General features: G+C 43.9%; 1 protein-coding gene across 1 annotated transcript in view; it reads right to left on the reverse strand.

Moving 5' to 3' along the window:
• Positions 1-5,178: 5,178 nt before the first annotated feature.
• The window catches only part of LOC112237327 (aryl hydrocarbon receptor), a 50,891-nt gene continuing 38,564 nt past the window's right edge, over positions 5,179-17,505 (reverse strand). The window contains exons 4-11 of the mRNA XM_024405919.2: positions 17,158-17,247; positions 15,893-16,028; positions 15,043-15,179; positions 14,536-14,738; positions 14,125-14,234; positions 11,870-12,011; positions 9,186-10,875; positions 5,179-7,220 (exon numbers count right to left, since the gene is read on the reverse strand). Of these exons, the coding sequence (XP_024261687.2) occupies positions 7,071-7,220; positions 9,186-10,875; positions 11,870-12,011; positions 14,125-14,234; positions 14,536-14,738; positions 15,043-15,179; positions 15,893-16,028; positions 17,158-17,247 (2,658 nt within the window). The 3' untranslated portion in view covers positions 5,179-7,070. The remainder of the gene's footprint in view (positions 7,221-9,185; positions 10,876-11,869; positions 12,012-14,124; positions 14,235-14,535; positions 14,739-15,042; positions 15,180-15,892; positions 16,029-17,157; positions 17,248-17,505) is intronic.

The following is a 17,505-nucleotide window of genomic DNA, read 5'->3' on the forward strand; positions in this document are numbered from 1 at the left end:
CTCCCATTGTAGCGACAGATACACTTCAATGTATTCAGAAAGACAAACATTATGCTGACTCGGACACCAGTAATTTCGGCTTACTTGAAAATGTTGACATCTCCCACCCCCTGGGGGCTTTGGAGCATTGTACCATTTAGACCAGTTAGTTCAGTGCTGATGCTCGCAAAATTAGTCTTCGTAAAGAGTGAGAACGCACATGACTTGCATCTAACCAATGAGCCTGTGACTGGCTAGAGGGGGTCGTAATCAACCATATCCAGCTACATAGGCCTGGCCTCCAGGTATTTGTCCTCCCCCAGAATCCCTCGCTCAGAACTAGTCAGATCGAGATGTGTAACGAGATCCACGTTTCAGTGCAGGAGGAGTGGATGGAGGGAAAGAGAGAAGAAGGGAAGGAGCAAGGTAGACGGGAGGAGAAAAAAAGTGAGCGGAGAAATAGAATACCGCCAGAGGTCAACTATGACGAAAGGTCACGATGATTAAATATTTATATCAGCAACATCAACACAGGCACAACAACATCGCTGTAATTGAAAACAGAATACGTAAGCAGTTCTGGGAAAACTCAACCCCTCCCAAGGATCGGATTAATTAACCAAGTTGAATCCTTGCCTCAACTTCATCGATTTGGTCTTTCTGCATTACTGCAGTCATTATTTTGACCAGCTAATGTCTTAATTTGGACAAGTCAGGTCACTCCAAGTCAAAATTCATCTTTCCAAAATCCAGTTGTTAGACAAATATCAAATATTGCAATGACATGAGATCAAATTAATTCAATGGTAAATGTCTGTTGAATAATCTCCAGTGACATCGATGTTGCAGTGTTCCATCAGTATATTTGTCGCGGAGTGCGACTGAAACAACTTTTCTTTTCCCATTCAACCATGTTGAAAACCATGTTTTCATTTTTTAAAATGCTAATTTAGCAGGTGCATGAAAGGGTGGATCTACTCAATAGGGCTGAGGAGAGTCGAGGACAGAGGACCAAGAAAGAAGGTCCACGAGGACCGATCTAAGGGTGATGCCTGCCCGATATTGCAGGTCAGTAAGGTTGGTCAGCACAACAACCCATCGCGGAGTGCAACTGAAACTCTTTTTCTTTTCCCATTCAAGTGTGAACCATGTTTTCATAACAAACACATGATTATTTGACTTTTTTTCCTTTGAGTTGATTGCCAGCGTGCGCGCAAATTGATTGTGCGTGTCTCCCCCAGGTCCGAAATGAAACACAGCTAAGGCTGATTCACCTGCTTATTGCCCTTGTGCAGAATGTGAAGCGGCGCCGGCCACGATTTTGAGTGTCCTCTTTGCAATAGACTCACCTGGCTGTCATTGGTTGGTAGTCTGGCAGTATTTCTGGTACTAGGTTCTCGGTGTAGAGAACGGAGGAACTCGGCACTCATTCATGGGGTAGTGCCTTGATGGACAATTGATTTTAATAATTTTTAAACCTTTTAATCTCTGGAGGAGCTTGCTTGTTTTACACAATGTTTTGGATGTCAATGAGACATATCGCGACTGGACAGACTGGACAGGTGGACAGGTGCTGTGATAAGAGGGGAGTGAAATCACAGGCGAGTAGGCTACATTCATATTCACCCCAAATGACTCTGTGCCTTGCAAAATTGTCCTTTGGATGTTCTCACGGTCTTTCTGGTGCCTCAACTTCTGTCTCCCTGTCTAAGCAGGCTCAGTGGTGGCAGAGAAATTGACCCTGCTAGTGTGGACGTGTAGATCCTATTGGACACTGTGGACAATATAAGGATTGCGCAATAACAACATTCCCCCCAACCCGAAGTGGACTCTTAAAGCACCAGGTTCCGGTTTCAGAAGATCCTGATTTTGGAGTGACTCTTAAAGGGCCAGTGGCTCATTTCAGAAAATACTATTTCCCACTTCCCTCAACCACCCTCACCTGAAGATCAAGAAACTTTTTGACTACTTGGCAACTCTGTGTGGTCTCTGTCAACTGGTGAATTGGAGAGATCGAATCTGTGTGCCTTTCGTCCTCTTTTACATTGGTCTTAATCTTCCTTTCTACAGAGGTTCTAGCCCTCTTTTAAACACTAGGTGGCGTAGTACGGCTACAGACTACACTGTGACGTATGCTCCAGCTACGTAGGACCCCGTTTTTTCCGGCTGGATATCAATGCCAATAAACATCCCACAATGACACTCTTCAGCCGTTGTGAGTGGGAACAGAACAGAACAGGATGTATTTGGGTGATGATTCACTCATCCCTGGCCCTCAGTCTGCAGGACAGCCAGCTAATTGGGCGGTCATTATCTCAATATATCTGGCTTCCCTTTAGCCAGCCGAGCCTGACAAAGATCATATCTCTAAATGGAGCATTATATCCATAACAATGTCCCTTGGGCACACTTGGTCATGTTGGTTGCTTTTTTGCCTTGTTATTTTGAAATAGGATGAGATGGGTCATGTCTAAATGTTTCTTATCTTATAGGTCGAGAGTGGATAGACCCCTCTCCCCTCAGCTAGTCATCATCAGATTCAAAGTGACGTCCACTCCGCCTCTCGTTGACATATGCCTAAAAGAACCGAAACATATACCCTTTCAATTGAAAAATAAGACAAATTGAGGACGTTTCCCGTGGCCATATGTCAGAAAGCCACAGGATGCATGGATTATAATCACTGCACCCCTCTGCTCTTATTATGGGCCTTTTCCTTGTCACTTTCCCTCACATTGTCTGTAGGCTCTGCAATATACAGTTGCAATGGCACAGTGGTGATGTCAGCATTTTGCTTTGGGTAACACCATCCAATACTATTAAACATTTTTCGAAGAGTTCCTTAAGTTTGCTGTTTGTTGAGTAGCTTAATAAGCCTAAGAGAGAGTGAGAGTGAGAGATTCAAATTGTATGTGGTGAAAGTGACAGAGAGGTGGCTTCCGCCCCTAAATGTATATTGTAATGTACACATTGTTCATTTTGTATAGACAAGCTGTTCCTTGTGAATTATGAAAGGTTAGGGCATGCTCTTGCTGCGGGCGATTCCCTGATCCACCTCTACGCAGACGACACCATTCTATATACTTCCAGCCCGTCCTTGGACACTGTGCTATCTAACCTCCAAACGAGCTTCAATGCCATACAGCACTCCTTCCGTGGCCTCCAACTGCTCTTAAACGCTAGTAAAACCAAATGCATGCTTTTCAACCGTTCGCTGCCTGCACCTGCACGACCTGACCAGCATCACCACCCTGGATGGTTCCGACCTTGAATATGTGGACATCTATAAGTACCTAGGTGCAACAAAGCCTCCTTCACTCACACCGCCAAACTTACCCTAGTAAAACTGACTATCCTACCGATCCTCGACTTCGGCGATGTCATCTACAAAATTGCTTCCAACACTCTACTCAGCAAACTGGATTATCAGTTTATCACAGTGCCATCCGTTTTGTCACTAAAGCACCTTATACCACCCACCACTGCGACTTGTATGCTCTAGTCGGCTGGCCCTTGCTACATATTCGTCGCCAGACCCACTGGCTCCAGGTCATCTACAAGTCCATGCTAGGTAAAGCTCCGCCTTATCTCAGTTCACTGGTTACGATGGCAACACCCATCCGTAGCACGCGCTCCAGCAGGTGTATCTCACTGATCATCCCTAAAGCCAACACCTCATTTGGCCGCCTTTCGTTCCAGTTCTCTGCTGCCTGTGACTGGAACGAATTGCAAAAATCGCTGAAGTTGGAGACTTTTATCTCCCTCACCAACTTCAAACATCTGCTATCTGAGCAGCTAACCGATCGCTGCAGCTGTACACAGTCTATCGGTAAATAGCCCACCCATTTTTACCTACCTCATCCCCATACTGTTTTTATTTATTTACTTTTCTGCTCTTTTGCACACTAATATCTCTACCTGTACATGACCATCTGATCATTTATCACTCCAGTGTTAATCTGCAAAATTTTAATTATTCGCCTACCTCCTCATGCCTTTTGCACACAATGTATATAGACTCCCCCTTTTTATTTTTTCTACTGTGTTATTGACTTGTTAATTGTTTACTCCGTGTGTAACTCTGTGTTGTCTGTTCACACTGCTATGCTTTATCTTGGCCAGGTCGCAGTTGCAAATGAGAACTTGTTCTCAACTAGCCTACCTGGTTAAATAAAGGTGAAATAAAAAAAATAAAAAAAGTCCTATGTGATCTCTGTTGCTTAGTCACTAACCTGGGGGAAGGAGTATGATGGAGACACAGCCCGCTGAAGCGTAACCATGGTGTAAGGACCATCACAATATTGTGACTGATCCTCTTCCCCTCCTCTCCCTCTTTCCTTCTCAACCCACACGGCCTGTGTTCCCCTCTGGCCCGCTGGTCACAAAGCATTACGGTAAGTTCTGTGGGCTGAGACGAGGCTGCTCAGTCTGGGTCACTCCACTATTAAGGCTGAAACAGCACCGACAGGAGCACCAAATGTATATCTTCTCTTTTCAAAAGCCCCAGCCAAGCCACGGGCTACAGAGACTACTGAAACAGCACCGACAGAAGCCTCCTCAGCTAGCCCAACTGTATCTCTTCTCTTTTCAAAAGCCCCAGCCAAGCCACGGGCTATAGAGACTACTGTGCACAGAAAGATAAAACAAACATACAAACAGAAAGCATCAAGCTCAAATACAGTAGTCTGCTTTTTTCACAACGTCAGTGATGTCAAAAGCAAAACTTTTATTTTACCAAAATAATTAAAGAGGACTAGAGCCATCTTTCTAAAATAAAAAGGCTTCTACTCAGCCTTACCATGTCTGGTTTTCGGCCTGGGGTATGAGGATGAAAAAAGCAGCCGTGGCCTACTCTGAAATCCCATTAAGAAGCAGAGAGAGAGAGAGAGAGAGAGAGAGCAGTTTAGTCAAAGAAGCAATATGTGTCAGTATGGAGGAGAGAACAGTGAACAGGCCCTTTTAAAGCCTGTGTGAATATTTCTAAAGTACTGATGCGGTAGAGCCGGTGCCAAAGTTCAAACCATCATAAAGAGATACTGTATTTTAGTCTCCCTCTCTGATGGGATTCATGCTATTAATTTAACTCTCCATTGGCCACGGTGGTTGGACCCAAAGACACTTCAAATAAATATGCCTTGTTAAAGATAAATCTCACTTGAACACATTTGCCAAATAATAGTAATATTATTCAAGTTTCAATGTGATTGCAGAAGTCCTTTATTTCAAAGGACCAAAGGGATACATTTCAAAAAAGCAGTCAAAGGACATGGGTAAAAATGTATCCATTTTCTATCATTATAACATCTGCACCTGCTCCTGTTAGCATGTTAATGTCAATTCAATGTGACTACGTAAAAGACAAAATAAAGTTCTCAAAACATTAAATTCCTTGAGTGTCAGTAGTATGGCACAATGTTGTAATCTCAGAAGAGTGACATGAGAGTAAGTACAGTATATGTACAATCAAAACAGTCAATACAAGAGTTGAAGAAGCAGTGTGTTTTCAAAAAAATAGTGCTTAAAACAAGTGAAATGACACAGAACCTAATTACATACCTGTATTTCTCAAAACCATTGTTTGTTTTAATGTACAATTTTTTTTATCACATTGTTAATAGGTCACATCGATCATGTTAAATATATCAAACATTTTCATAGTAAAAAAAAGAAATGTTGAAAAGAAAGTTGATTCTGAAAACATGTAACCACTTGTATCACATTTCAACTTCAAACTCATAATGATAACAATAATAATGACAATAATGATTGTAACAACTACAAGGAGAAATCTCTTTTCAGCATCTCAATGATGACATACTTCTATTCAGCATTACTTCCCAATCATTTACTATTTACATAAAACATTCAAAATTGTATCCTTCCAGAAGAGACCTTATAATACTCACGTTTGGTTTTCAATGTTTACAAATCTGTCAGTGAACTGTCATTAGATCATCATCTTAAGACCGGAATAGTTGTTGGAAACCTATAGATTCTGACAATATACTTCCTCTCTCACCAAGATGTTACCCTCTAATGTATTGTATGTTAGAGGACATGAATGACAATTGATGAAAACGTAATTGTTGTAAAATAAATAAATACTGAGGTCAAATGAGTGTCTTCTGCTAGTTCAGTCACAGTTGACTTTAGTATTGGACAAGCTCTAACCCAGAGGTACAAGATGTCAATGACAACATCAAAAGGATAATTCAAGTGAAATAAATATTATTATGACAATTGTATAGAAGTGTATGTGCCTGTGAGGACATCAACCCATCACCTGAAATATAATACCATTTATTTTTTACAAAAAAAGACAATTATTGTTACAGATTCTCCAACGTACATCAGTAACAGCCACCTTAAATATTAAAACATAAAAAATAAAAATAAAAAATGGACCTAAATAACCCTGGTATCCCCGACCGACTTCCGTATCAGCATCAGTGGGTGGTTGAAATAAAGTGCAGGATATTCTAGACCAAATTCAGATATTCTAAACCTTTTTTAAACCTTTTTTTACTTGACATCACGTATCTCATTCTCTAAGACAATTCATTACATTACCCATTACAGTAAACTTGAGCATTGACCTTTGCATTTGAAAGTTACATTCCTATTGTATGACAACTCGTAACACTGATGATGATGTCATGTGTCACAAATCATAAAGATGATGGTGCCATTAGCATCTATACATGCTGGGGTAGGTAGTGTCTCCTTGACTACCAATTACCATGCTGTACTTCAAATGGGAGGAAAAAGAGAATGCTTTTTTTTTTAAACATGAAAAACACAGAAACAACAGTTAAAAGACTCTCATTTACTTCTCTGTGCTATTTAAAAAAAAACGTATTAAAACTCAACTTTAGCGCTCTGACAGCATATTATAAACAAAGGACTCAAATGATAATTATGTTATTATAAAACATCAAACAAAACAAAAAGTACAGAAAACATTTAGGCCTACGTCTTGTTTTTGATCCATGTTATCAACTAGTTGTACAGTACAAGGCTGGTCCAGTGGTAGGATGGTTGGTTGTGACCCTTCTTGAGTCAGTCAGTCAGTGTCCCCTGGTGGTCCCCAGTCAGAGGTAAAAGCCAGAGGACTGGGCATCAGGGAGGCTGGATAAAGTGTCAGGGCAGGGGAGCTGGCCGTTAGAGGGCACCACACCATTCCCATTGGGCAGAACACAGCCTCCTGAGTAGGTCCCGTTAAAAATGCAGCCATTTTCCATCTAAGAAAAGAGGAAGAAGAAGAAGACAGGGAAACAATGATGGGAAAGTGCATGTCAGCTTGTGAAATGTATATGACCGTTGATGGTTGATTAACAGATTAACACATGACATATCTATGACTGCATTGTCAGAAGTATTGGCGATTTAATCAAGAGTTGTTGAAAGATACATTCTCAATATCAAACCATCAAAAATCAAACATCTAAAACATTATTTTTACCTTACCCAGATTGTGATTCGCAGTATTCATTCTTGAAGTTATTCTTGAATTAATCGTGATCGTAATGATTTATCTAAACACATTGTGGCCGTGAATTGCAATTGTGCTGGTGTGAACTATGGATAACCACTGTCACTTCCGACTAATTTGCCTCAAATCTGGGATCGCGTACTTGTCAGTTCCCTTTAAGAAGTCTCCATTAATTCAATGCACGGTCTGAATTGCAGTTCCAGGGGTCAGTAGGGCATTAGAGAGTACGGTATGTATGTATGTCTCTTTCATCTTGTTGCACTGGCGGATGTACTATGCCAACTAGAGTCAATGTCCCAATAGGCCCTGTTATGAATGCTCCAAATGTATCCACTCTCTGTCCATCAGAAACAATGGGACAATCCACTTTGAACTGAAAATGCTGACTGGATTTTTCTACAGGCGTCACTGAAAGCCTGCCGCTGGCCTCTATCCCCACCCCCTCTTTGCCTGAGCCTCTGTGTGTCTTTATTAGGCAATGGTACAGTAGCAGAGCAAATTCGTAGGTCAGGAAAAAAAGGAAAACAACTCAGGCTGGCCAGAAGGCCTTTTATCTTAGATTCATACTGGTGACCCTGAACATACAAACAGAACAAGTGGCACAACATGAGTGGTGGTAACTGTTCCTTGACAGATTCCTACTTTCACTCCTCCTCACTCTCGTCAACAATAAGATCATTATTTTGTCCCCACTTCCTTATGATTATTTAACAATAAACTCTCCTCCGACCGCAAAGTGCTAAAGAGGGTAGTGCATGCGGTCCAGTACATCACTGGAGCCAAGCTTCCTACCATCCAGGAACTCTATACTAGGTGGTGTCAGAGGAAAGCCCTAAAAAATTGCCACCCTAGTCATACTGTTCTCTCTGCTACCGCACGACAAGCGGTACCGGAGCGCCAAGTCTAGGTCCAAAAGGCTTCTTAACAGGTTCTACCCCCAAGCCATAAGACTCCTGAACAGCTAATCAAAGGGCTACCCAGAACCCTCTTCTACACTGCTACTCTATGTTTATTATCTATGCATAGTCACTTTAACTCTACCTACATGTACATATTACCTCAATTACTTCCACTAACCGGTGCCCCCGCACATTGACTCTGTACCGGTACCCCCTTTATATAGCCTTCCTTGTTATTTTACTGCTGTTGTTTAATTATTTGTTACTTTTATGTTCTATGTTTTACTGTTTTATGTTTTAACTTCTTAAAGCGTTGTTGGTTAAAGGGCTTGTAAGTAAGCATTTCACTGCAAGGTCTAAACCTGTTGTATTTGGCGCATGTAAGAAATAAAATTTGATTTGAAAATAAACAATGCAAAGCAACTAGGGGGATGATTCAGAACTTTGTCTACCACTGTCCAGCTGTCATGGCCTCTGAGGCCCTCTGCTAGGGACCATTGTCCCAGCTAAAGCCTCTGCTGGATCATACACTGGTCTTCAAATCTATATGAAGGTTGGGGAAGAAGATGTAAAAACTGATGAACCCTTATGCAAATCATCTAACTCTTAGGCAGTGCATATTCAATTAGGAGACCCACAACCCTAACCTTAACCCTACCATTCACAGTAAAAACAAAAGTCATAACCTTACCTTAACCCTAAATGTAACTTATTTCCATCCCTAGCCCTACCATCAACTCTAATGCCACTGTCAGGAGCTCTCACCCAAAGGAATAGAATTAGAATATATTAATATATAATCACTGTGGTCTCACCTTACTGTGGTTGGGGTCGTGAGGGATGTCAGAGGTTACCATGTCATAGGCCTCCAGTGAGGGCAGCTGTCTGTAGGACTGTCCAACCCCCAGGATCTGCTCCAGGGTAGCGTTTGGCGGAGGGCACTGCGAGAGGCTGGACAGCACCTGAGCCAAGGGAGGGGGCAGCTGCTCCTGCTGCTGCTTGTGGTTCATCCTCTGGTAGGATGAAACGGCGGCCTCTGTCCCCCGTTGCTCCTCGTTCCCCCCATACGAGCATTCGTTGATGATATAATCCATGCCTGGATTATCAGCCATAGTGAAATTCATACAAGCGTCTACGGTGGGTTGTGTGACGGGAGGTATGTGGCCATTGCTGAGGCAGGGGTTGCTGTTCAGGGTGGTTTCCCCAAGGTGGCTGTAGCTGTAGTCCTGCCACTGCTGTTTACCAGCTGGGTGATGCTCTGTGTGTGTGTTTGGAATGCCATACACTCCGTTGAGATTGGTGTCCGGCTGTTTGGCATGGCACAGAGGGAGCTGGCTCTGGACTATGTCCTGCTGTTGATGCTGCTGGAGGTAGTGTTGGTGCTGGTCGGCTTGCCGCCGGTGAAGATCCCCATCCGGCTCTGACGCCATTCCATTGAACAGAGACTGGGGGGTGTGACAGTGGTCAACCGGGACCCCTGTACTGGCTAGAATGTGCTGGGATGTCCATTGTTCATTGTGTATGGGCTGACTCTGCCCCTGGAGTCCATGCACCACAGGATGGGGCAGGTGATTGTTATGCTGGGCCCAGTCTTGGACCACCACCCCTGGTCGCATGCTGAGGTACTGCTGCATCTTCTGGGAAAGCTGAACTATGGGTGCCTGCCCCACTACGGAAGACTTATGAGGAAGGTATTGAGAGTGCACATTGGTGGCAGAAGTGGGATTACTTTCAACAGGTGCCTTTGTTGTTGTTGTCGTCGTTATTGGGGCAGTTGTACCCGGGATAGTGGAGGGCACCTGGTCCCCGTCCTCTGCCGCGTCTGTCTTTGCCTCCAGGGAGTCGTGGATGTAGGAGAGGATTTCGTCGTTGGTCAGCAGATCATCCAGGGTGGGAACCCGCTCAGGGTCCATCTCCACCTGGATCATCCTTTCGTCCAGCAGCAGCAGCTCCAGGTCCTCGGCGCTCAGTCCCAGGCCCTCCAGAGCCCCAAAAAGCTCCCCATTGGAACAGGCCTCCCCGTTGCCTCTGTCCCCTTCCCTGTCCACCACACCCCCCTGACCCTCTAGGGACAGGGAGTCTAGGGTCGCCAGCAGTGGATCAAAGCTTGACGCCGGCTCTGGAAGACCCGGACCCACTACACCATTGGATGACTCATCCCAGCCCTGGAGCAAAGCAGTGGGGTCGGAGTCAGAGAGGCCGACCCGGTCCCCAAACAGACTGCTGTGGAAGGACAGCTTGGGCTCCAGGGCCGGCTGGCAGACGTACACAGACTTATCCTGACTCATCAGCACCCCCAAGAGGGAGCCTGGGTCCAGGCCATCCCTGGAGACCCTGTCAGTCCGTCCCTTCTTGGAATTGCTGACGTTATTCTCAGAGCCCTGGGCACCGTCGTTGAAGCGTGCAATTGGGTGGTTAGACTGGTAGAGCAGGGCCTCTCCCGTCGCGAAGGTGAAGGGGAGGTGCATGGATCGTTTACATAGGTGCTCGCCCCCTTCCTCCTCCCTAGATGTACAGAAAATAAACAACACCTGTGAGATTGTCATGGTCGGAATTCACCACTGTTTAAACGGCGTGTTACTGTACTGCCACATGATTGGTCATGCATGGAAACTGATCTGAAAATGGTCTCACTGAGATCATACACACACGATAATCCCTTCCTCCATCTGTGTTGTCTGGTGTTCTCGTCACATTAGAAAAACATAACTATTGTCACGAATCCCGCCGAAGATGGTGCCTCTTACTGTTCGGGCGGCGCTCTGCGGTCGTCGTCGCCGGCCTACTAGCTGCCACAGGTCCCCTTTTCTGTTTCATTTAGTTTTGTCTGATTAGTTGCTCCTGTTTCTTGTTTAGGTTTTGGGCAATTTAAACCCGGTAGACCCGCCGGCTTTTGTGTGGGCTTGTTTTCTGTTATTTGATGTGTGTGATTTCTGTGGAAGTATTTTGTTTTCGTACCGTTTTCGTCCTGTTGTTTTGGACTGGGTCTTATTGCGCCCGTGTGTGTGGCGTTGACCGACACTAGTTTTTGGGAATAAATATTCCACATATCAACTACCCTGCTCTCTGCGCCTGACTCCTCCACCCACTACTTCTAGAAGTACATGACAGAAGCCCGCACCAAACCCATGGAGTCAGCAGGAGCAGCGACCACCCCTCTTCCATCGATGGAGGAGCGTGTCCTCCATCATACAGCCGTCCTCCATCGGATCGGTTCGGCGATGGACCTGATGATGGAAAGGATGGAGCGATGGGAGAGGAGTGGTCTCCCGACATCCACCCCAGCTCCCCCACAGACGACGACCGCCGAGCGCCGCCCGAACAGGAAGAGGCACCATCTTCAGAGGGATTCGTGACAACTATGTCATAACTGTGTCCCTATAGCTATTAGGACAGTGAATATTTCCTGGCCATATGACCTGAGTCGGAAAACCTACTGTTCCCAGACAGTGTGTGTATTTGGGGCTGGATGTGACAGGGCCCAGGGGAGTTCACGTACATCAGAGGCCTCTGCGTGGCGATGATGTAGTCCGGTTTGCCGTTCTTGTAGACCAGCCTGGCGTTGGCCTGGACCCACTTCCAGCAGTTGTCCTTGGTGAGGAGTCTGAACACGGTCAGACCGCTCTCTCCTGTCTTCATCACTGAATCCACAGGACACAGTCTTTTAGAGTGAGGCGTACACATGGTAAGTAGTACATTTTGTCAAAGCTACAGTACTCTGCAGAAGTGACAATGGGTAGAGTTCTACTTCTGTTCTACTTAATGATTCTAAATACATATCTAGCTAGCTATCGTTGCCTTATCGTTGCCATAAGATTGTGCTCTAGCAAGGAGCAATGGTTGGTAGATTTATTTGTTTAAGAAACTAATCTAGGAAAAATGTAAATGTGAAGGCATAGTAGGTAGCTAGATAAGCTAGGTAGTCCCTGTAATATTTCTATGTAAGTGTGGGGCTGTGTTGGTAGCTATAGTGCCTTCAGAAATGATTCACACCCCTTGACTTTTTCCACATTTTGTTGTGTTACAGCCTGCTTTTTAAAATGGATTACATTTTGATTTTGTGTCACTGGCCTACACACAAAACCACACAATGTGAAATAGGACATTTTTAGAAATGTTTACAAATTACTAAAAAATGCAAAGCTGAAATGTCAATAAGTATTCAACCCCTTTGTTATGGCAAGCCTAAATAAGTTCAGGAGTAAAAATGTGCTTAACAAGTCACCTAATAATTTGCATGGACACACTCTGTGTGCAATAATAGTGTTTAAAATCATTTTAATGACTACCTAATCTCTGTACCCGACACATACAATTGTCTGTAAGGTTCCTGAGTCGAGCAGTGAATTTCAAACACAGATTCAACCACAAAGAGCAGGGAGGTTTTCCAATGCCTCGCAAAGTAGGGCACCTAAAGCAGACACTGATTATCCGTTTGAGCATGGTGAAGCTATTAATTACACTTTGGATGTTTTATCAATACACCCAGTCACTACAAAGATACAGGCAACCTTCCTAACTTAGTTGCTGGAGAGAAAGGAAACTGCTCAGGAATTTCACGATGAGGCCAATGGTGAGTTTAAAACAGTTACAGAGTTGAATGGCTGTGATAGGAGAAAATTGAGGATGGATTAACAACACTGTAGTTACTACACAATACTAATTTAATTGACAGAGTGAAAAGAAGGAAGCTTGTACAGAATAAAAATATAAGGCATCCTGTTGGCAATAAGGCACTAAAGAAAACTGCAAAAGATTTGGCGAAGAAATGTACTTTATGTTCTGAATACAAAATGTTATGCTTGGGGCAAATCCAACACAGAACATCACTGAGTACTACTCTTCATATTTTCAAGCATGGTGGTGGCTGCATCGTGTTATGGGTATGCTTTTCATCAACAAGGACAAGGGAATATTTTTTTTATAAAAGAAACAGAATAAGGCTAAGCATTGGCAAAATCCTAGAGGGAAACCTAGTTCAGTCTGCTTTCCAACAGACACTGGGAGACAAATATACCATTCAGTAGGACAATAAAACAAAACACAAGGACAAATATACACTGGAGTTGCTTAACAAGATGACATTGAATGTCCCTGAGTGGCCTAGTTACAGTTTTTACTTAATTCGGCTTGAAAATCTATGGCAAGACTTATAAATGGCTGTCTATCAATGATAAACAACTAACCAACAGAGCTTGAAGAATTTTAAAAAGAATAATGTGATAATATTGTACTGTCTAGGTGTGCAGAGCTCTTAGAGACTTACCCAGAAAGACTGTGAAAGGTGATTATAATATGTATTGTCTTATGAGGTTGAATACTTATACTTTTTGTCTTCCACTGACATTACAGAGTATTTTGTGTAGATCATTGACAAAGAATTACAATTAAATAGATTTTATCCCAGCTTGTAACAGAACAAAATGTGGAAAAGGTCAAGGGGTGTGAATACGTTCTGAAGGCACTGTAAATGGATCATTGCTGGTACTCTGCTCATGTAGTGGATTTGTGGGCCTATCCTATTGGCTCTGCGGCTTTGCTCAATCTGCTCCGTAATCTACTGGGATTACTTGGGAAAGCTGTCCGAACTCTGTGACCACCATCTTTGACCTGGTCAGACCCGGCCTCACTGATGTTTGAGGACAGAACCAATTCAACCCAATCCGAAATAAATACTCCCATGTTTGTATTTTTTCAAAGCTTGAACCCCTAAATAACCTGATGATAGATAGACATAATAGACATGAGGCTTACTTCGGACATGGTTCTCAGCACAGTACAACATATCCGCTGCATGGATAAACTGATAGCCGGAACCTCGCACCCGAAGTTCAGCTTCAGTATACCCAAGCACAATTTTCCCCCTGCAAAAAGACAAAGGATAATGTCATTAAACATGGTTTCACTTCATATGACAACATGTGCTACATTACAATAACATTATGACTGTGACAAATGACAGACTATTCTGTACTATTGTACATCAGTCCAGTGATTGGTCCCATGTGGCTCAGTTGGTAGAGCATGGCGCTTGCAATGCCAGGATTGTGGGTTCGATTCCCACAGGAAACCAGTATGAAAATGTACGCTCTGGGTAAGATGTAAATGTATTTCAATGATTGCCACAACATCAGCATGATAATGAGCAAGTCAAAGTGAGCGTACTTTGCGTCACAGGCCATGGGGGTGAAGTCCAGCTTGTGTTTGGTTCTGAAGATCATGTTCTTGGTCCTGATCTCCAGGATGGAGGGGGGCTGGAGGGGCGTAGCGATGGCAAACAGGGCCAGCTGGGGGGGCGCCTTGCCCCCGTTATCCTGGCGCTGGTTCTGACCATGCAGGAACTTCAGCCTGCCCTGCAGACTTAGGGCCTGGCAGGGTGGGAGAATGCAAACATTTGTTTAAGACATTATGCATATTTTCGTCTTCGATTGTCCGTGTGTTTGATTCTCTGTCCAAAGCCCATCTGACAATATGTTTAATTGAATCTGATGTCCATGTTAATCCATCAAAATCGCATTGTGACGTATTAACATGTCACACTAATTCAATGTGAGCTTGACTCTGGGTGAGCCTAAAAGACTGTTAGACACACACTATTCGGGGATTGAAGGCATTTGATTGGGGTGAGGGGTGTTAGGTCGGGTTGATAGCTGGGGTGGCAATAACACCTACCAGGAAGCCAGAGGAATTGTCCAGGAGGCATCGGAAGCGACACACAAAGTTCCTCTCCAGGAAGGAGGAGTTCTCTGGGGGGAGCTGCTCAGGGTTATAGGTCACAGTGGCAGTAGTACTGCTGTCCGGCTCCGCATCTGTGGGTCAGAAGATATGACATGTTCAGACCAGGCGTTACCATCAAAATCCTCTAACCACCTATTTCACTATACTTGGAAATGATCCTCAAGATTACAGTATACAGTTCAGTCATACAGTAGAAACAGAACAAATCTGTGCCACTTCCCTAAAATGGTAATAAAAAACAGTTGAGGTAATCACTGATAAAACTGCTTATTCATCTCATTAAATAATTATTATTTTTATGTACGTAAAGGAATTCATCAACACAAAAAGCTAAAAATGAGTAAACAAAGCCTTATTCAATATCTCTCAGCACATTGAAACTGCTAACTGTGCTGCTTTTGTTCTGTTCTGTTCTGTTCTGTATGTGGCCTCTCTCTGGAGTAATTATTGACCCGACTGTGGTCCTCTTCTCCCAGCTCTGTTGAAAATACACTTATGTAATTAGCCCGAGAGGCTAATGTAGTCTTTGCACGCCATGTGACAGCGTCCTCTCTACCAGAAGGAAAACCTTGCAGCATTACCCCTAGTGGAGAGGTAGTTCGGTGCAGAGGCCTGAGCCTTTCTCTAAAAAAATGTGCAACAAGGATGGAGAACCCGTGGTCTAAGGTTTTAGATGTTTATGAGCAGTTATTAGTTATAGATGTTTACAAGGTGTTATAACGGCATTTGCAATGCATTATGAAGAGGGTATTCATAGAGGTCTAACATTGAGGCACGAGATCACCTGAGGGGGTCTCTCCCAGTGGGGTCACAGGGGCCACGATGTCAGGTGGGTTGAGGGCCCAGTGGAGGTTACTCCTCAGCTCCTGCTGGTCCTCAGTATGAACCAACTCATACACACTCTGGTGCATAACATCAGTCTGTGGAAGGAGAGAGAGGCAGGAGGGAGAGGGAGTGAGAGAAGGAAGGAAGGAGGGGGTAGGGAGACAAAGATTGGTAGATTATAAAGAGACAAACAACATAAAGGTTTTGGAAATATACATATTATAAAGACAGTTAAAATAAAGATTATGGAAAGCATGCACAATACAGACACACAAAATCTATATTATTGAGGGCATCCTTATGCAAATTACATTGAGGGAACTTCGGACACTATACTGCTAAACTGAAGGAGTGATGTTATGGGAACATCGCTATAGTGAAAGAGTCTGGGATATACTGTATCTCCAAGAGTGTGTTGAATTCCCAGTGTCTCAGTGTGTACTGAACTTCTCCAGGGTCTGAATTTCATACAGTAGACTGCATAATGTGTGAGAATTGTTTCCATCCTTCGTGCCTCTACTATCCCTCCATCCTCCCATCCATCTCTTCAGCGTCTGTGGCGCTGTCGTGCTGGCTAGTGCTGCTGCCCACTATCCACTACCATGGCTGGTGGTTTCTTTTCACTAAAGGTCATGCTATTAATAGACTGGTCTCTCCCAGTTTCTCGCTGTGGACCTGCTGAGCAGAATATGACTACACACTGAGCAGGCAGGGGCCACAGCCCAGACAACGGCCCCCGACAAATCGCAGCAGACACCGCACGCAACCCCCAACCCCAAACCACAACCATAATGCCAATTAATATTATGTTCATTTAACCAGGTTTATACAGGTTAGTCTCATTGAGATAAAATCTATTTTGCAAGACCATAGCATCTATAGGCAACTGTCTCTACACGGAAAACCTCTACAGTTCTACAGGGTAACATTGGATGTCCGTATTGCATGTAATTAATGATCAAAACCTAGATCAGAGATGACCAGGTGTCGATGGAGGATTATGCGTTAACGTTTGCAAACATGCATGCCAATGCTGCACTGGGGTTACCCAGCTGTAGAATGAATGCTATTATTCAGTCAAGACCACAAAGATGATCAAGCTGCCTCACCAGATGCCTGCTTGTCCATTATGAATGAGCTGAGAGACAGAACAACCTGGTCATGTTTTAGGGATATAACCTTCACTGGGCTACGGAAAGGGAGGGGGGACAATCTGTACGGTACCTGGTGGAAGCCCAGGTAATCCTGGATGGTGTGAGAGGAGTAAAAAATGGTCCCATCATTAGTGACCACCAGGATGAAGCCGTTCAGAGCCTGTAGGTCAAACATGCACGAGATGAGGAAAAATTGTTAGACAACACAATGATCACTTATTAAACTTCTGTTAGGCTTAGTCCTCCTTTCTTAGTCCTTCCTTAGTCCTCTCATATCTCCGGGTTCTGTTAGAACGTGCATCTCATTCAGAATTCTGCTGTGTGTTTTGATTACTTTAGCAAAAATGTGACTGTAGTGGTGGTCATGCAGATGTAGGATATTAATTTGATCACTCTTCTGTTGCTGAGAATTTTGTAG

Source organism: Oncorhynchus tshawytscha, linkage group LG03 (assembly GCF_018296145.1).
Source record: "Oncorhynchus tshawytscha isolate Ot180627B linkage group LG03, Otsh_v2.0, whole genome shotgun sequence".
Classification (NCBI taxonomy): Eukaryota; Metazoa; Chordata; class Actinopteri; order Salmoniformes; family Salmonidae; genus Oncorhynchus; species Oncorhynchus tshawytscha.